The sequence below is a fragment of the Colossoma macropomum genome, unplaced genomic scaffold, assembly GCF_904425465.1.
Source record: "Colossoma macropomum unplaced genomic scaffold, Colossoma_macropomum, whole genome shotgun sequence".
Taxonomy (NCBI): Eukaryota; Metazoa; Chordata; class Actinopteri; order Characiformes; family Serrasalmidae; genus Colossoma; species Colossoma macropomum.
In genome coordinates this window covers 12,189,262-12,209,595 of record NW_023494786.1, presented here as the reverse complement: position 1 = coordinate 12,209,595, position 20,334 = coordinate 12,189,262, and the positions used below count along the sequence as shown (strand labels likewise).

Below are 20,334 nucleotides of genomic sequence, written 5' to 3'. Positions count from 1 at the left end.
TATCGTCTGACATCACAAGCATGAATGTTGTTTGGGAAAAATTTCACCTTCTCACATTATTCTACCCCATCCTACATAAGTCAGCTGTGCTGTATATGTAATGTTCACTGGCACTTCATATCAGTGACACTTTGTTGTTGTATCCTTGTTTTTTTTCAATACTGGAGGATTTGCTGTCAGACAATAATCTTCTGGTTCTGAATAATGTGACTCGAAGAAACAGTGGCACATACTTGTGCAGTGCGCTGGACCAGTCATTTGAGGAGAGCTCTGCAAACCTGAGCATCACTGTACACTGTGAGTAAGAGTAGTGGCCCTAGCTACTGCAGCAGAAACACTGCTTAGATTTTGCAGTGCATTGTTTTCACAGTGTCCTATGTTGTTTTTGCAGATCTGGATTCTGTTGTGATCACTCCAGAGAAACCAGTTCATTTGGAGGAAGGGAAGGATCTGTCTCTGACCTGTAATGCCGTCTCATCTCTGTCCACCCGTGCAGTGTGGTACAAGGTAAAAAAAAAAGAAAATGTGACTTGGTGGTGATAAAAATCCATTTTGGAGTGTGCAGTAAAATACAATGTATGCAGTAAAATGAAATAAAATGCAAGCAAATTTTACTTACCTTTACTTGTGACTGGATGTACATTTTTCATCCATGAATTATAAAACTACAAGTTATGCTATTAAACAAGCTGGTTTGCTAATTTGGTAAATTTGAGCACCTCCATACCTTCACTCTCACAGTAATGAGTTTGAATGATGACAGAAGAGTTTAACTGGCTGGAATGTATGTTATTTAACAAGATTCACTTGAAGTAAGTAAACACAGCCAGGAGTAGGCAGTTTTAGCGTAACTGTCAAGTCAGTATATGTATGTGACAATTTAGGTGCCCCTGTCAAAAACTATGTTTTGTTGAATTCCTGAGAGAAAATAAGTTAATACATCCTCTACAAAGAACACACTTCTGCACATTTTAGTGGACAGTTGCTGTCTATTTACAGAATTTAACATTGCACACTTTATGATTTATGTTTTATTTTATGACAGTTTCAACTCAGCAAATAAGTTTTAAAAGCACTAAAATTTAACAAAATCTTAATTTGATGAAGGAAATAAAAAACATAAAACCAATAATCTTTTTAGTAAAATGATGTTTTACTGCTGTATCCTAACGCTTTAAGTATATTTTACACTCATCAGAGAGTAAGAGCAGGTTTCAACTAAATAGTGATTTGACATTTTTCTAAATATTTTCTTGAATTTCTGATATATTATGTCAAACTTATGGCTTATTTTCTCAAATTAAGTACTTTGAAATACCCATAATAATACTTTCTTGATGTAATATATTTTTTCCACTTTGAACATTTAAGATTCATTATTTCAGCCTAAAGAGTCACAACGTGAAGTTGCTCTTGTGTTTGTTTTCCTGGAAGTTATTAATAGATAAGCTGCTAAATTGCCCACCCCCACCCCGTGTTGATAGACTGGGTAATTAGCACCTCTTTTGGCAAATCGGCCCCTACGTGTCAGAGAGACACTGTGCACTCTCCTGCAGTCTATGTATAAATTATCTGTGGTTTGTGGTCTGTGCTGTATATGAAATATATGTAAACAGTACAGCAGGCAGTTATTCCTCTTCTGTGTCTCTGTGTGCAGGACAGCGCTTATCTCACAGAGGGACATGTGCTGAATTTACAGAACGCCTCCTATGACATGGCTGGGATGTATGTCTGTGTGATAGAGGCACCCGACCTGCCTGAACTACGGAGAAACAACTCTGTGCTTGTCACTGTGATCGGTAAATGGCTGGAGAAGTGTGTGTGTGTCTGTGGGGGGGGTGTGCGGTGGGTGTGCGGAGGTGGGAAAGGTTTAAAAGGCCCATAAAGCGACCCTAATGGAAAACTGAGATGTCCTTACTCTTTTAAAAGTAAAAGCTGTAATTTAGCCCCTCCCATTCATATTTTAGCGTTTCAGACTGATCTGCCTGTTGAATCAAGCATAATGCAGGGTGGTCAGTCAGAACAGTATATCAATCTTAAAGGCACAGTAACAAAAACAGCCATTTAAATTCTAACACAAACATCATAAGTGGACTTCAGCACTGTTAAAAAAAGTTAGCGTTTCAAATTTTGTGTTTATTGAACTTCAAAAAGAGTTAGCCCAACCTAAGATGAAGATTGTTTCGTTTTGTTAACTTACTATTAGAAGTTCATTTAAGGCAGCCCAGTAACTAACCAGGTTTTAAGTTAAAAAAGCATTTTTGTTTACAGTGAGAGGAAAAGTAAAATGCAAGAAAATGGTCAGATGTGGACCCTTTTAGACCGCACTAAATGCTAAAAGCTTTATCTCTCGTCTCCAGGTAAGCCTGTTATTATAGCAGGAGTGGAAGTAATTCCATTGGACAGCGAAAAGTTGGTTAATCTGAGCTGCACCGCAACAGGACACCCAGCACCCACCATCATCTGGGCACTCTCTGACGAACAAGTACTGTACACACAAAGCATTCAGCCTAGTTACCAACAGGGGCCCACCCTGAAGCTCACTTCTCTAAAACTCAAAGTTTGATATCTTATTATTTCAGTAAATAATTACAGTTCACAAACCAGTTCCCTCAGCTGTGTAATTGATATGCAGAAGAATTTAATTTCCAATATAGATGGGTGAAATGAAAGGAAAAATCTGAATAAATGAGTGGAGAAACGAGCGCAGTTGTTTCCAGACAGGTATACTGCAAGATACAGAACATCGTACTATGCTCTGTGGCATGTATAAAAATGCTGAGCATGCCCAGTTGAACTTGATTTTGTATCAAGATGGCCAGAGGAAAAGTGACTTTAACAGATGGTTCATAATAGGAGCACAGACAGCCGAAGCTTTAGTCACAAAGACTGCTCAACTTGCTACAAGAGAATGACAGGCCTGAATGACTTACCCCTACAGTGAGGGAGTCTGGCGGCTCTGTTATGATGTTGAGGACATTTTGCTGTCGTGGTTTGGGTCTACTTTTCCCCTTAACAACATTGACTGTAGTTTGTATACAAATTCTGTCCTGTTATTTGCTGTATAAGGCTGGGAACAACACAATGGCACTGTGGAGCCTGACTATTGTTTAATAAGCAATATTTGTATCAGTTTTTCATTTTTTAACTTCCATATAAATCATCCCATATAAATAAAAATAATGGGTTAGTAAGGTGTGGAAATGAAATAAGTCATGATCATGACTTAGTAAGGCATAGGAACGACTAAGTAAGGCATAGGAACGACATCATGCCTTACTTAGTCGTGGCCACGACTTAGTTATCTTGTTCCCACACCTTACTAAGTCGTGGCCACGCATTATTTTTATTTATACAGGATCACAAGCGGGGCTCCGTATTTTTGCCCCAATCATTAATTGTCAAAAACTCATGTTCTAACTGCAGGGATTTGAAAATGAACTCTGCTTTTCCTTCTGCGTGCCTCTTAGGCTCGTGTGAGTAAGTGGATCACTAAGAAAGAAGACGAGGTTCTCAGTTTTATTAGCATCAGCACAACATCTGACATCACAGCATCCTGCGAAGCCGCCAACAAGATGGGCACAGTCAAAGCATCTCGTGACATTGAAGCCAGTGAGTTTCTGTTCTCATATTTCTCATGTTCTCTTTCTGTATGAAATACAGACCTTTCAGTATACACAAACATATATGAGGTAATGCCAACCAGTTTTACACTTTGAATAGGTAATGTTTAGTTATTTAAAGTACCATGATTATATATATATATATATATATTTATATATATATATATATATATATATATATATAATAATATGTATATTCTTTTTTCTTCCATATTATACATTTTGTTGGAGACTGAGTTGATTCTTTATTTTTTCAGCTGAACTGAAAACACCAACAACTTCAATAACAAGCACTACTTCCACCAGTACAAAGGGTAAGTATCTCAATGTTTCTTAGTATTGCAGCACAGTATGTTGTTATGTGATGATTTGATTTGCAAATTTGCATGATGATTATTTACTCTAGTTCTGATCCAGAATGTCAGTCTCTGGAACCCTGGGCTTATTATATAGTAACTACCACGAATTATTCATTAATTTACTTACATTAACTTACTTTAATCGAACTGTGGGCTCATGTACAAATCTTTAGGGGTTAACGAGTTAAAGAATAAGAGATATAAACAATATGCACAATATTTCCAGCAGTTTATATTATAAATTGACACTTGATACAGCAGCCTTTGTGTGCATTTGATGTTTACTGGTGCTTTTTGAGTCAGCCGGTGCATTCAGAGCGTATGTTTGCACACAGATGGGTTTTAGTGTAACAGAAGAAGGCAGCTGATGGCCAGAGAGCTTTCACGCAGTCTCCTGACTCCCATTAGCTCACAGTGCAGCTTGATCTCCGCCCGGCAGAGCTCATGCTCTCTGCCCTGCGGGAGAATGGAGAACTGCAGCTGTGCATGAGTGAAAATAAGATTAACCAGCCACTGGCTCTGCAGGGCTGTCTGCCACTCAGAGCCTTCCGGTTTAGCTTCTGTTAAATACAACACTGATTCAAAGGGGTAAAACTGAATGTTAAATTACATTCCAATTACGCTGATTTTCTAAGTGAAAATAACTCGTCGTCTACAGAGGACACAGTTAAATGTGGAATTTTTTCTGCAAATGTTAGCACAGAACTTTTATTTATTTGCTGAGTTTATCATATTGAAAAAATAGTAAAATGTGCCATAACTTTTGCAGAGGCCACATGTTAGATTTTGTTGTATTTTCAATATGTTAAATTCAGCAAAAAGACAGTAACTGTGTCTTAAAATGTGAGGTGGTGTGTTGTCTGTAGAGGATATGTTAGCTTATTTTCACTTAGAAAATTAACAAAACATGCAATTTGACAAGGAACACCAACAATACTGCATACAATACATATTATATTCCAGGCCAACTCCCCTAGGGCCGTTTCTGAAAAATCTGAAAAATCATTACATTTATGGAACCATGCAAAAAGATCTTTAAAGTTTGCCCTTCAGGTTGTAAAATGCATCTTAAATATTGAGTTTAACTGCTTACATAATAGGCCTGTTTACACCTTGTGTCAATATATATTTTGAAGATGGATCTTGACCACATTGAACACAAATAAAAACGGAATGGGTTTTTGTAATCCAAATATAAATTACATGAGTGGAAATGTGTCTGCCGAGCGCTGACGAGCGAGTGAGAGGATAAACAATTAAATGAAAGACGGAGGATACACAAGGTTAGCTTTATCCCCAAACCAAGAGCCTTCTTGCACTCTGGGCCGATGAAGGTGTCCAAGCCAAGCTTGTTGACTCACATTATAACAGGAAGAAAGTAAACAAAAGTAAAATGGAAATGATGTTATGTGCTGATGTGCTTTTTCACATGGAGGAAGTAAAATCGTATCTCATCTGGTCACACTGGGGACGCATTTTAGTGAAAAGTGTAAATGGAATCCGGCCAGAGTTTATCCAGATACGATATGGGCACGAGACATATCTTAATGCAAGGTGTAAGCAGGCTCAAAGACCGAACTGCGCTGAAACATTAAGTGGGCACGAATACAAAACAAATAATGCTTCAAGAATACAGGGAGATTTAAAGAGATTAATCCGATTTCAAAGCACCATATTTTGACAACTGTGTGGCGCCTAGGAACCAATCACATACCAATTGAAAGAGGGGGTCATAGAGTTTCTGACTGTCCATATGAACAGGCAGTGAACCTCCAACAGCTCAGAACATTCGTCATTGTTACCAACAGTTCCAAGAATAAGGTCACTATCATTACCAGATCTCATGCCGTATGACTTTTTTTGTGGGGCTACGTTAAGGATTCTGTTTATGTGCCACCACTCCCAACAACACTGGATGATCTCCGAAATCACATTGAAAGAGCTGTGAGTACAGTGACACCTGACATGCTCAATCGAGTATGGAATGAATTTGACTATGGCGTTGATGTTGTCCGTACAGCTGGAGGAGGTCATATTGAGCACTTGTAACACTACATAATTAACTTTATGCTCACCTAAACCATTTACAGTTTACTGCATTGTTCTGTAATGATTTACAAGTGAAATAAATCAGATTAATCTTTTTGACTCACCCTGTATGATTTCACTTTAAATCTACTTTTTATGATAGTAATTTCCATGGTTATTTAATGGGAATTTAAGTTCTGTAAGCAGCTAAATTCTGTTTAACATGCAATATAGAATCTTTTGGGTAGCAGAGCTTCGAAATTTGCATAGACATGTGAGCTGATATATACATACATACCTACATACATACATACATATGTACATAAATTTCATTATGAACAGAACAACACAAATAGTCCAAAATTACTTGGAAAAATGCTGCTACATGAACATTGAAATTTTCTCCCGGCAGCAGTGATATATGGACCATTCTACTGAATTAGTTCTAACTGTGGTCCCACAGTAAGTAAATAAATAAATAAAAACTATTAAGTACTAGTAATACTGTTTAAGTATTAGTTACTTGTGAAGATTATATTATGATCTATGTTATGATTATGATCTATTAAAAACCCAAGCCATTAATAGAGAAAGCAAAAAGCCCAATAATATAAATAATCATCATTTATAGGGACTTTTATGTTGGGAGGTGTCAGTCCAAAACTCTAGCCCCTAACTTGTAAAAATATTATTTTTATGATGTTATTTATATGTTATTTTTTTATCTTTTTGATTATTTTTAATGTAAAGTTGAACAATTTAGAGTTGTTTAATTTTAAAACAAGAAAACTTTGTCACCTCAGCGCCAGAAACAATCAACACTTCGAAAAGAGTAAGAAAAGGTTTGTCCAGTTCATGTGGATTGAATAGAGACCACCATTAGCATGCCATTTCACTCTTCACTGCTGTGCCTGCTTGGACATCCTACACCCACAGCACTGCTATTCCAACCTACAGATACCATATGTACAGTTTTAGAGAGGCAGAAGCTCTCATGCTATATACAGTAGATTGATTCAATGTATTGCAGGTTCTAAATTCACTTTTGATTAAATAAGTCATATTTCTTTCACCGCTTTGCTTATGCCTCTGGAACTGTTCTGGAATGAACGCTTAATATAGGACAGTCATACTCAAACTGCTGATTGAATGATACAGAGAATGCTTCATCTCCCTCACTGTCCTCCTCCATACTTTCGCCGCTCTGTTCTGTGACAGAGCTCTGATTGACAACTTCTACACACCTGTGGACATTTTGTTTTAATAAGAATTGTTAGCTTTGTCACAGACTACAGACTGCTTTCACCCACCGAACTCCAGCGTGCATCACTGTAGCTGTTTTGTGCTTGTTACAGTAAAGCCAGTTTTTTTAGTCTTTAGAAAAGTTCTTGCCAACACCAAACTGCTTCCAGCGTGTTCTGAAGCTGTTTGGTCTTGGAGAGGACTTTTCTTTTTTATCATGCGAAGATTGTGTGAAGATTGTAAGATGTGCCTGCGCTTTCTTGTATGTATCACCAGAGGGCAGTGGAGTCATCATTGCTGTCATCATCATCCTCATCTTACTGCTAGCCATCTTGGGCAGTGTGCTCTACTTCCTGTACAAGAAGGGAAAGATCCCATGTGGACGCTCAGGGAAGCAGGACCTGTATGTGTTTTTACATTTTTTTTGTTAATTCATTTAATTGATTATCTGTCTGTCTGCTTGCTGATCTGTGTATCTTTTGGTTTCTATACGTCAAAAAGAAATTTACATAAGGTATTATTTGACACATTACATATCAGCGCAGTGTTTTCCCAAACATCTCAAACATTTGAGTGAGTTTTCTGACACAGTTTTGGAGGAGTTGCCTGTAACTAACATTTTAATAGATGATGTGTATTCATGCCTATGTTTGCTAAATTATTTATTTTGTAAGTCAACTCAGTAATGAAAAGTGTGTGTTTCAGGCTACAAAAATACAAAATATACAAGAAATACATATCAGTGACATTTTATGGGCTCGCAGAAAAAGTACACTATATGGCCAAAAGTATGTGGACACACCTCCTAATTATTGGACTCCACAGCAAGGGAAATGTGTTCTCTGGAGTGTTAAATCACTATCTGGGAGTCTGATGGACGAATCTGGGGTTTGCAGATGCCAGTACCTACTAGGATGCATAGTGCCAACAGAAAAGTTTGGTGGAGGAGGGATAATGGTGGGGGCTGTTTTTCAGGGCTTGGGCTGGTAATGTTAATGCTACAGCAAGACATTTTAGACTTATATAGAATATCTAGAATTATATGATTCCAACTTTGTGGCAGCAGGCTGGGGAAGGGCCTTTCCTGTTCCAGCATGACGGAGCCCCTGTGCCTAAAGCGAGGTACATAAAAAAAGTGTGACATCTCCATTGGCCCACACAGAGCCCTGACCTCAACTCCACTGTACAGCTTTAGGTTGAATTGGAATGTAGATTGCGAGCCAGGCCTTATCACCAACATCAGTGTCTGACCTCACGAATGCTCTTTTGTCAGAATGGACAAAAATTTTCACAGACACACTCCAAAATCTTATGGAAAGCCTTCCCAAAAGAGTGGAGTTTGTTTTAGCTGCAAAGAGGGTCCAAGTCCATTTTAATGCCCATAGCTTTGGAATGGGATGTCCAACAAGCTCATATAGGTGTGATGGTCAGGTGTCCATTTTGGCTTCTCATACATGAAAAGCAGCATTTCTTCTGAATATCAAGTTTCAGAAAGGAAACTTTGTATTTAATACAGTTTCCTTCACTTCATGTATCTCAACCCAGTACTTATAATAAGAGTGATTTCCTTTAAATGTGATTTGTCATCAGTACAAAGGAGAGCGCCAGTAAAGACGACATTGTTGTGGAGATGAAGAGCGGCAAGTCTGCGGAGGCTGTGCTTCTGCAAGGAGTGAATGGTGATAAAGTTTCCCAATGACCAGGTTTGTAATCCCAACAACACCAGCTGTAGCTAATGAACTTCACCTTAAGGGATGTGCTGTATTTAGAATGACAGGCGGCTGTATGGGATGGCAGCTTGCCTTGGAAAATGTTCCAGTGAAGTCCCCTAATTTAATTTATCAACAGGTTTGCAAAATATGACAAAAACACTTATCTTTTGTTTTTCATGAATGCTAAAGTGAATGAAGGATGCACGGATGCACAGAGAAGAGGTGCCGAAGAGCTGCCTCCATGCTACTCTCTCTCTCAGGGTGGGACCCTCGCAGTGAGAGGCCTTGAGCCTCTTTTCCCACAGGATCGCCATATTTACTCTTCCCCTATGAACTGGGACAGAGAACCTCTGCCCCACTGCACAGGCCTCATTCTTTCAGTTTTTATTTTTTTTCCTAGTATGTTAACCCAAAGGCCTTGATAGGATGGATTGTCCATGAACAACAATCTGTGCTCTCTATATGATGTATATATGAGCTACTGTACATATGTAGTTATTTAAAATGCTTTAGACAGAGAACATCTGAAGGGTGCTCTATATCCCACTGATGATTTGGAGGAGAGATCTTTGTTGAAGGCTGTCTTGCTTGCTGTTGTTCTGCCAGTTCAAAATTGCTCTCCCTTCTGCCTCCATCATATAGTCCTTGCACTGAAGTACTAAGCCGTCTCACACTGCTGTGCTTTTAAACACTGTAAACACTTTCACTCTAAAACATGCTAAAGGCAACCAATCACATCTGACATTATATTCCTTAAATTTGCTTTTGAAGATTGAAGATATATATAAAAAACACAGTGGGGTCTGAAAGTCTGAGACTACAAATAAAAATGCTGACATTTTTTTTTTTGTTTTTTTTTACTTAAAACACTTTTTTTTCATTACAAATCAAAATGTCAGCATAATTTGAGTGAAAAATCTTCAAAATATTTACATCACTTTCTTAGCGTTTGGTATGCTCCCCTTTTGCTTTAGTGACAGCAACTCCAGACGTTTTTAAGTGTGCGAAAGTCTCTGATGACTAGTTCAAATCCACTGAGTCTGAGTTTCAATGAAGACTCACACTCTCTCTCTCTCTCTCACACTCACACACACACACACACACACACACACACACACACACACACACACACACTCTCTATCTCTCTCTCTCTCTAAGCCGCTTATCGTTCTGGGTCAGAATCAGTGAAGACTCTAAATAAATGAATAAATTGACCTTTTTGTATAAAGGCCTTTACATGATTAATTTAACAAATTTGCTTACATTTGAATAGTGACCCAGAAACAGTGCAGAATCTTTTTATTTATCAACTTTAATTTGAAAACTGATTTTTTTAATATGGGCTCAGACAATTGGACCCCACTGAATATTAGGACTGTTTTTTTTAAAAAAGAAAGAAAAAGAAAAAAAAAGTATATTTTGCTGGTGATCATGGCCTGCTGTCTTCATCTTGCACTGTATGTAAATAATGAATTATAATCTGGGTTTCAAAACTTTCTGCCTTTCTGTGTGAAATTAACTCAGCTGTGCAAGTGTTGGTCAGTAAACAAAGAAAATTTGTGGATGTTAGTAAATTCTGTACAGCTGCCGTTTTTAGGTGTTTTAGTTTAATTTTCCAGATTTTTCTTATTATTTCTTAGGATGAATACATAATTTTCATTATGTGGATATTCTCTTTTTTTTACTTCTAAATAAAAAAAACAAAAACAAAAAAAAACCAAAAAAAAACACCGCAAACGTATTTAGGGATGAAACTGAACAAAAGAGCGAGGAGCACTACTGCATTATTCAGCACATAGTCTACACAACAATAAATACCAAAGCAAAAGCATAATGACAGGCACACTGTTGTGGATCTGATGTTTGGAAATGTATGCTAGTCAACCATTGCTAATTTTTTTTTAACTCACAGTCATGTGACATTCATTCAAGCCAAAAGACTGAAAAATCTTTTTTTCCCCTTTCAAGCTGATTAAAAGATTTTCCTGCAAAACACGAGTGTTCTCCATTGATTGAAAATGGCTGGTCCTGTTGAGTACTTATAACAAGTGGAAATTCAAAAACCACATAAGAATAAATCAAGTAATACACTTGCTAATTGTAGAGCAAAGTATTTCTACTAAGAACAACAAAAGTGTTAAAATACAATATATAACAAAACATAAGCTCAACTACTGTACATTTATTCAAAATTGCTTTAATAACATGTATAAATTCCAAAATGAAAATGACTTTATGAAGGAGGGATCTCTGGGTTGGAGTACATCAACATTAATAAATAACATTAGTCTTTATTTCTTGACAAAAGGAAACAACACACACAAACATCCTCCTCTCCACGTATAAACGACTTCAGGGAGAGGGAATGTTTCCCATTGCTTTGCACTCTAACTCTGGTTTCCAGTTTCTACAAACTGCTGGGCTGTTACAGCAAGGCTTTGAATCGTACAGACCTGCTCCAACACGCTACTTTTAATAACTAAACATTACGCATTCAGAGTGTAAATTGGTTGGCATTACTTCATATATGTTTGCGCATACTGAAAGGTCTGCATTTCATACAGTATATCCAACTTATTTGGCTTTTAACATGCCCTTCATCACAACAGAAAAGGTCAAGCCTAAATGAACCGATTACTCAGGTGTGACCCGCTGTGAGTAGTCAGTTCAAAACAGAGAAGCCATTCTGAAACGCTCACTTACAGACAGGTGGAGACAGACTGATACAATAACAAAATTAGAATAAAAAAAATAATCATGGCACTGAGGGAGAATGGCAGTTTGGATCATGAGCATGACTATCAGTAAGGCAAAGCAAATCTCAGAGCCGTACTGGCAGGGCAAGGTGTGCTCTCTCGCTCTCTTTCTCATAGAGGGTTTAAAGGCTGGAACCCCTGTTTCCAACCTGTAGCGAGCCATGTTCCATGAGTTAAGGCTACTACTGATGGTGGCAAGAAACATTCATGAGTATCCAACATTGTTAAATAACATTTACATGCATACATGGAGTACAAAGTACATACACCTTCTTAACACTGACTTCTGTAAATGTCCTCTAATGCAACAGATCACCTGAAACCTTTTTCCGTTTAGCTGCAGAGATGTTCTCTGTGGACAGCACCAGACTGATGACTCTACCAGCCTCTGTACCATAGAGGATGCAGTACCTATAAGCAGAGACTGAGGACATTCTCTCTTTTTTTCCTCTTCTATTCATTTAATTCAACAGTATAGCACTGTGCATACGTCCAAAGTGATATGAGAAACAGCATAAAAGAAAGAAAATCCTGAAATACTAAAGGAATTTATGGCAACGTGAGGAAAGAGCTCCCTCTTGTGGTCTGAATGGAGACATTCCAGTCAACCACAGCTATTCCAGAGGGAAAAAAAAGCAAAAAGAAGCAAAAGGGGCTGTGTAAAAAAATTAAATGGCTAACTTACGCCAGGATATCATTCACTCTTTACAGGAACAAGGCCTTATTCTGGGCAACAAAATTACAGATATTTCTAAACATGGCACTGCTCACAGTATTATTCACATCAGTAAACGCAAAAAAAGAGAAAAAAATAAAATTCTGACATTTACAGGAATGCAAAATGAAATTAAACATTGCCATTTCCACATACTCTATATATATGTAACTTTACACACTTGATTTTAAAGTGACAGTATCGTAGCACAAACTGGTATACTGTGCGACATCTTGTAACACACGACACACAGGCACACAAGGACACACACACACACACACACACGCCCGGACACACACAACATACATAATATTGACAAGAAATACAGTAATCAGAATGAAATTATGAAAAAAAAAATTCAACAGTCCTGGTCAGAAAACAAAGCATCCCTACTTCACATGGTGCAATCAGAATACTGAACTACATGCTAAACCTGTCGACAGCTGATTTCAAGGCAAAATGGAGTAAAAAAAATCCAACAAAATGACCAACAAGCTTGTATGTCATCAAGGAAATACGGGAGATATTTTTTCCCCATTCAGTTCAAAAGGGCTAATGTACCTACAAGCTTCATATTGTGGAAGTACCTGCAATGCCAGTGCAATATTTCAGATAGAAGAAAAAAAAAACAAACCAAACACACACACACAAACACACAACACAAAGGAGCATGTAATGGTGAACAATAGTATATATAACAGTTTCAGTTATGTCAGTCAGCGCTTCTTAAGCCAGTCCTATAAGCGTAAGGCGGGGGGGGGGTTCAATGGGAGTGCACTGCATTTACACGCTGAGTGTCTCCCGTTTTATGCTCCCTGGGCTCGTGTCTTCTTTGCATGGCGCTCTATGCCCCGGGAGTTCACCTCAAAGCGGCCAAACAGCCAGTCATGACGACAGAAACAGCTCACGCTCAAATAAAGAAACTTTACTCAATGCTAAATGTGTTACAGCACCAAGTCAGAAGTCAGGACTTCTGTTTTTTCGTAATACCATGAGGTTTCTCAATAAATGCATTCTCTACTTTCTCCTGTTTACATGAACTTGCCTCAACTCAGCTGATGAAAACCCATTCACATTCTGTTGCGACAGAACTGTGGAAGCTAATAATTTTGTCAGCCTAACTAACTGCCATCAGATCAAATAAATGCCATCGAAATAACTGTGATCGCAATTGGAAATTGACACACCTGCCAGCTAGCACAGCGGATCGACTGTTACAAAGCTGTCGCTGCAGCTTTGTAAAACGCTGTGTTTTTCCCTCTTCGGAATAACGCAGGGTGGAACCCGCCAAAACCATTTCTAGTACAGCATAAGGATGTCCAATCTTATCTGTAAATAGCCAGTGTGGCTGCGGGCTTTCATTTTATAAAGCAGGAGCCCACCCGATGCTGAAAAAGCTGTAGCCACACTGGCCCTTTGAGAATAAAATGAGACCCCCCTGGCATAGACGCTCCATCCACATACCCCAAACCAATGTCTGAGTACATGTGAGGACTGGTTTAAGAAACGAAGACATCAGTCATCAGAAGCTACTTCCTAATTACTCCAACGTCAAAGACTTCAAAACCAGTCATTCAGTGCTCCTGCCCTGAACAAGAGAGTATATGTACTAGTACAACGTTTCATTGCCCGTTCAATACTGATAAGTCTATGTTTAGATGTACGGTATTCCTGAGAACAGAGGGAGAGTGGAGAGGACCTGACTGAAAGCATCACCACATAACCATTCCTTTACCCTGGAGAGTAGGCAGGCCATCAGCGCTGCCATCATGGCTGTAAATGGGCTGCCACTGAACGTTCATCCACTGTCTGAGGGGGCTGAAAAAAGAACAAGGTCAAAACGTAACCCGAGTAACAAAACAAGGGCAGAAAAATAAGGCTTTCCGCAATGAGTGCCATGATGCGTTTGACCATGTGGTCACGTGTCCGTTTCTGCATGTACTCTGATGATGACAGAGCAGTTTGCTGGGTGATGTCTCCGGACTCTCCAACCAACCAACCAAAATCCCAAAGGGAGAATTATCTCGAGCCAGCCTGCACAAGCTGCTTGGAATTTCAAGTATGCTACATCAACAAATTCAACTGAACAGATACTGTCACTTTAAAACAGGTTAAACACAATATTCACAAATATACATTTAAGGCTTAATTGTTTAGCACTAACAATAGTAGCAGCAGTAAAGCACTTCTGAATTAATAACAAAAAAGAACAACATTAATACAATAATAATAATAATAATAATAATATATTAAAGTGATCAATGATCAATGACTATTTCACTTAGATGAACAGCTTCAGACACAAGCAGACACCTTGCCAAAAATCTGAGCGATTTCAGTCCTGATTTGACAGAAGTTTGGCCAGGCTGCTGGACTGTATAAGCAAATACTTCCTTCTCACAAAGCAAATATCACTTTGTGTCCCAATGACCGCCCTCCCCCCTTAATGTGTTAGAGAACACTGCCTGTGGAGAGTAAAAGGGGGGAAGAGAGGAAAAAAAATAAAAAATAAAAAGCACACTTACGTAAGCCCATCATTCTCCGCCGTACTCATGACACACACAAGATGAAGGTTACAACACAAATGCGAGGCCCTGCCTGGTTCAGAACTCATTTAAAAGAACAGCTCAGCCAAACATTCTATGAATACAGGCTAGAAGTCACTTGATTTCACATTGATAATGCTAATCGGTGCCTATTTGCTTTCATTCACTGCATTCGCTGTACTGTTGATTTTGACTGGACCACTGTTAATAGAGAAAGGTGCCCAATTTCCACTTGGAACCTATCATTACGCTCATCGCTAGTGCAGGTTTTACAGTCTGTCACCATGTCATATCTTTTACTGGAGTCAAAAGGAGAGGTTGCACTATCTAACCCTGTATTTTCTTGAAACATCATTGAAGCTGTAAGTATTTCGGTTACTGTAATGCTACACAACAGCACGTGCGATACGCCCGTTCGGTGCTGGTCAAAGCCAAATTCAGCAGTCACCATCCAGAGACGTTCAAACAGCCCCGAGATTCTACAGAGACACAGAGAGAAAACTCCAGAAGTGACTACGGATCACTGGTATACAACTTCAGATCAGCTCTAACGTAGGACTCTGCGATAGCAGACCGTGGTCTGGGGATATCACCCATGCCATGCTACTTTAGAAAACAACAAAAGCACGCACACACACGTATCTCAAGAAAGTACCAAAGCAACACGATTAAAGGCCATTTTTGACATCAGCAAAAGTTCAGCTGCAGTTTTTTTTTTCCCCACATGTCAAGACTGGTGGCTGAGAACAGCAGGCTAAGCTGAAGAGTTCCTTCCTTTCTCCGGCCTCATCCTGAGGCCTTTCACATATGAGCCCTCACAGCTGCCCCTCTCCAGCCTACATGTGTATATATTAACTATATTCAATATATGGACTTATATATTAAATTATCATATAAAACACACACACAATATTTGTAATTTTCCTGTCCTTGCTTGAGCTTGACCAAAAGCCTCAGGGGACATGCAATGCCATGAGACTGACCAACAGCAGAGGTCCTGCTGGCAAACACGCTGGAGCTGGAGCAGGCCTGTGCTGCACACATGAACGATGGACAGTCAGGACGCGTGCCGGAAGGAGAGAGGCTCCCTGGCGCTAGAGCTAAAAGCGGGCGAGAGTTAAGAACGTGCTCTCTGGTCTGGCGTCTGTGGCTGGGGGTCGCTATGTGAAGATGTGTGCCGTGGAGGGCACGGACACAAACTCCCGCAGGATGTTCTTGGCCATCTCGATATTGTTCTGTGCAATCATCAGAGCTTTCTGGATGTCCTGGTAGGAGTAGCCCTGGCTCATGAGCAGCTCGATCTCGCTGCTGATCTGCGGGTTGCTGGGCCCCGCCGCGGCTCCGGGAGGGACCGGACTGGGTCTGCGCTCGGAGTTAATGCGGCGGGGCAGAGGCTTGGGAGGCCGCTCTGGAGCTTCCCCTGAGTCGAATGCTGAAAGAAAAATGGCATGAACATGTGCACTTGTTATTTAAAAAAATAATAATAAAAAAGGACCAAAAAAAAAAAAGCATGACATCTGTAATATATAGGCAGGAGAGGTCCCTGAGCTACATAAACAACGTATATGTAAATATAAAATTAAATATTTGCAATATAGAGAGACAAAAAAAGAATGAAAAACTAAATAAGTGAGTGGAACTGTGTACTGCATGATAAAATTAAGAAATGAACACCCTACAGGGCTCTATGCCATGTATAAAAATGCTAAGAAGGCCCAGTTCACTTTGATTTTGTTTGTTTTGTTTGATTCTTGTAGCAAGATGGAACAGACTTGATCACAAAGACTGCTCAACTGGCTACTGTTTCAATAGGAACAGTGACTAAAATCACATTTAGATCTATGGGAAAGACATCAGTAAATACTGTGGTCAAAAGCGCATATTCCATGAGTGTGACACTCATGTGTTGGTGTGATATGTAAGAAAAACCAGAAGAGCAAGTGTTCCTCAGATGACTGAAAGTGTCAAAGTGGGACATGATCAGACTGTGTCAGCAAGAATAGTCCAGCCACAACCACACAGAGAGGGACATTATAGAAGGGTTGCAGTGCAAAAAACCCTTATTACAAACACAAGACAAATTCATGTTTGAGAATTCAGTGGTGTAAAGTCATAGTCACTGCTCTAAAGATACGAGGAAAGTGATATGATCAGAAGAGTCACCATATTCGCCATAAGTGGGCGAGTGCATGTGTGGTGTACACCGAGAGCAAGAGCTGAATGCTTGACCCTCATAGTGAAGGGGTGTAGTGGCTCAGTTACTCTGTGGGGGGGCATTTTGTTGGGACAGTTTGGGTCCACTTGTTCCCTTAGAGGGAAGGGTCTCAGGAAAATCATTGAAGTTTTTCTGACCGATCACCTTTATCCTACGATGAAACAACTCAGACAATGGAAGTGGTCTCTTCCAGGGCATGAGGGGCCACAGAATAGTTTGAAGTTAATGAAAATCATGTAAGTCATATGCTGTGGCCTTCACAGTCACCAGATCTGAAACCAATTCAACACTAATGAGAGCTTTTGAACTGACATGTTAGACAGCACTCTTCACCAACATCAAAACACCAATTCAGGGAATATCTCTTGGGAAGAATCATGATTTATTCCTCCAGTACAGCTTCAGAGACTATGCCAAGGTGCACTAAAGCTGTTATGGACACTTCTGCAAACTTACTAAGAGACTATATGTAGATTTGTCCTTTAATCTGTCAGCATTTTGTATGTACAGATACAGTTAAAAACACAGCGATGATGACATATGCATGTCATACTTCTGTGGAAGTATTACATGCCAACAGATTTAACTGTTAACCTTTTAAACTGCAGGTTTATTATCCAGTAACCACTATGAATTACTCAATAACTCTATGAATTATTCATGAAACTACTATGCAAGTTATGCACTGGGGCCCCCACCGAAAAATAAATGAATAAATAAATAAATAGACATTTAGATTCCACGCTTATTGGTAAAAATCTCACCAATAAAATCTTTGCCAAAAAAAAACTAAAAAGTGCTTTGCATTAGGGTGTGATGAACAGATATTTCTAATATAGGGATGTACTCACAGACTGGTCCTCCTGGCTCACTTTCCCCAGAGAGACGGCTGAAAGTAGCAGACACGTTGCTGACCTCTGAGAGTGTGCGTCGGGCTACAGGTAGAGGGGGCTTTGGGATGTCATAGCCGTTCTCCTCTTCCTCCTCACACTCTGTGTCCCGTGGCCCATTAGAGCTTGCAAATGGAGGCAATTCTGAGTAGTCTGGACATGGAAGAAAATAAAGCATTAAAAGCTCACCTCAGTGCACACGTGGCAGCAATTATGGCTGACCGGAGCTCATCTACTATGTGGATAATTCAGTGGAACGTACAGGCTGAAGGACCTGTAAGAGCATGGCGAGTGTTGGTGTACCTGAGTCTCTGGCTTGATGAGGCAGAGAGGCCGTGAGGGCCTGTGCTTGAATGTTGTACATAGCTTCGTACATCTGTGGGCCCTCAGAGTCCATGTCACTGAGCAAAGGCCTGGAGAGTTATTACAGATTTTAGACAAGGATATCCTGAGTGAGTATTTGACATGTTGGGATTAATTAGGGACGTAGCAATCTCATCTTAAAAATATCATAAGAGTCAACTATTTGAATTAACCTGTAACAGCTATGGTAAAAGCCAGATTCAATCTTTGGTTAAGGCTACTTTACTCCACACAGCTCTACGTGCAACAGTTGACATCATTCACACCTTGCAGCATTGAGGCAACTACTTTTAACAAGTAGTTTAGAAGTGGCAGTGTGGAACTGTGTGTATGAAAGTTCACAATTACACATACTAAAAATAAAGTCAACACATGACAGCATTTTAAAGAAACTAGTAACATTGTAAATCCTGCCTAACCTGAAAAGGCTTAGTACTAAGTACTGGCACATAATGGATATTAATCGGATCGGGGCAAAAAGTCAATCAAGACATGACTAACATCTGTATAACATGCATTTGTCAAGCAAGATAAATGTAAGTGTAGCCAACATATACTACTGCATGTAGCAGTGAGAATGTCAACTTTAAACAGACCTAAGAAGCATATTATTCATCATGTCTACCACCTAAATGAAAGGTTACAGAGTTTTGTCTTTTAAAGCACTTCAGTTCAGACCAGCAGGTTTGGTATGTAGGTGTAAGGCCTGAGGTTCCATTTACCTGGAGTTGAGAGAGTTAGGTTGCGGGGGTCTGGGCACTGCCTCCCCCAGGGCAGGAGATATAGTGGATAAAGCAGGACGAGAACTAGGAGTCATGTAGTCAGAATCTTCCTCACTTTCAAAGCCATCTTCTCCAGTCAGCTGCTTCACTGCAGGAAGAGGCCTGTTGACACCACACAGAAGTCAACACACATCAGAATTAGAATCACTTTATTAGGCAAGCATGCTCGCATGGGCTAGGAATTTGTCTTGGTGGAATGTATGCATACATAAAGGCACAATACAGAATACAAATAACGGAAATCAAGTAATACAAATAGATACACAGCTACAAAAGGTAAAATAGACATAGCGACAGCATGTTTAAAAAAATTAATGACTTTTTGACTAGTTGCACACAACAGGAAACATACAGACACAGAATCTGACAAACACACACAGTTTACTGATGCCCCTAACGCAGTAGCTTAAGCGGATGGACATCTGATGCACCCACCTGGCCAGGGAGTAGATAGCATTAGCCGATGCAGAAGGCTTCACTTTTGGGTTGTCGTATTCAGACCCTCCAGAGGCCGTTGCACCAAAACTCTGCAGCAGTGACAGAAATGCAAACCACATCACATTAATAAAACTAGCTGATAATTAGCTAATGACTGTTCTATGATACAAAACACTAATACACCAAAAAGGCTGAAGGCCCCAAAAACTTACAAGCTGGTGGTCCAAACTGGCAGAACTGCTGTTCCTCTGTGCATCCATGGCTGAGGGCAGCGCCAGTGGAAGTGAGTGACGGTTGGACAGCTCTCGTGACGCACGGGAGTCTCCCCCTCCTACAGCGGGCTGCTGGGAGGGCGCTTTGGGCACCGGCCGCGGGTTCCAGTCCACCATGTTGCGGTTTGGCGGAGCAGGAGGCAGTTTGTCCCGAGTTGGGTCGCCGGGTGTGCAGGGCAGGGGGCGTCTCGGGAGTCTGTTGTCAGTCCCAGCTGAGTGAGGGCGGTCTGGAGGAGGAGGAGGTGGGAGGTCTCGTAGAGCTGGGGGTAACGGTAATGGCTTGTCTTTGTGATGAGAGGGGGCCTAAGGTTAGGAAGGTATACAAAAGGTAGACAAGTTAGAAAAAACCCGCATTATAAACATTCTGCTGTTACTTTACCAAGATTAAAAGCA

General features: G+C 39.9%; 2 protein-coding genes across 3 annotated transcripts in view; one reads left to right on the top strand and one right to left on the bottom strand.

The window, feature by feature from the left end:
• mcamb (melanoma cell adhesion molecule b) overlaps nucleotides 1–9,795 on the top strand; it is a 47,415-nt gene extending 37,620 nt beyond the window's left edge. The window contains exons 8-17 of one of the 2 annotated variants that reach the window (XM_036560911.1): nucleotides 168–297; nucleotides 392–507; nucleotides 1,658–1,799; nucleotides 2,361–2,485; nucleotides 3,471–3,612; nucleotides 3,881–3,937; nucleotides 6,814–6,852; nucleotides 7,529–7,655; nucleotides 8,843–8,955; nucleotides 9,154–9,795. In XM_036560911.1, coding sequence (XP_036416804.1) covers nucleotides 168–297; nucleotides 392–507; nucleotides 1,658–1,799; nucleotides 2,361–2,485; nucleotides 3,471–3,612; nucleotides 3,881–3,937; nucleotides 6,814–6,852; nucleotides 7,529–7,655; nucleotides 8,843–8,951 — 987 coding nt within the window. In that variant the 3' untranslated portion in view covers nucleotides 8,952–8,955; nucleotides 9,154–9,795. The remainder of the gene's footprint in view (nucleotides 1–167; nucleotides 298–391; nucleotides 508–1,657; nucleotides 1,800–2,360; nucleotides 2,486–3,470; nucleotides 3,613–3,880; nucleotides 3,938–6,813; nucleotides 6,853–7,528; nucleotides 7,656–8,842; nucleotides 8,956–9,153) is intronic. The other variant, XM_036560912.1, reaches the window with a different exon arrangement.
• Nucleotides 9,796–11,131: 1,336 nt separating this feature from the next.
• Nucleotides 11,132–20,334, bottom strand: part of cbl (Cbl proto-oncogene, E3 ubiquitin protein ligase) — a 48,535-nt gene continuing 39,332 nt past the window's right edge. The window contains exons 11-16 of the mRNA XM_036560910.1: nucleotides 19,882–20,244; nucleotides 19,667–19,758; nucleotides 19,172–19,333; nucleotides 18,390–18,499; nucleotides 18,048–18,239; nucleotides 11,132–16,413 (exon numbers count right to left, since the gene is read on the bottom strand). Coding sequence (XP_036416803.1) covers nucleotides 16,142–16,413; nucleotides 18,048–18,239; nucleotides 18,390–18,499; nucleotides 19,172–19,333; nucleotides 19,667–19,758; nucleotides 19,882–20,244 — 1,191 coding nt within the window. The 3' untranslated portion in view covers nucleotides 11,132–16,141. The remainder of the gene's footprint in view (nucleotides 16,414–18,047; nucleotides 18,240–18,389; nucleotides 18,500–19,171; nucleotides 19,334–19,666; nucleotides 19,759–19,881; nucleotides 20,245–20,334) is intronic.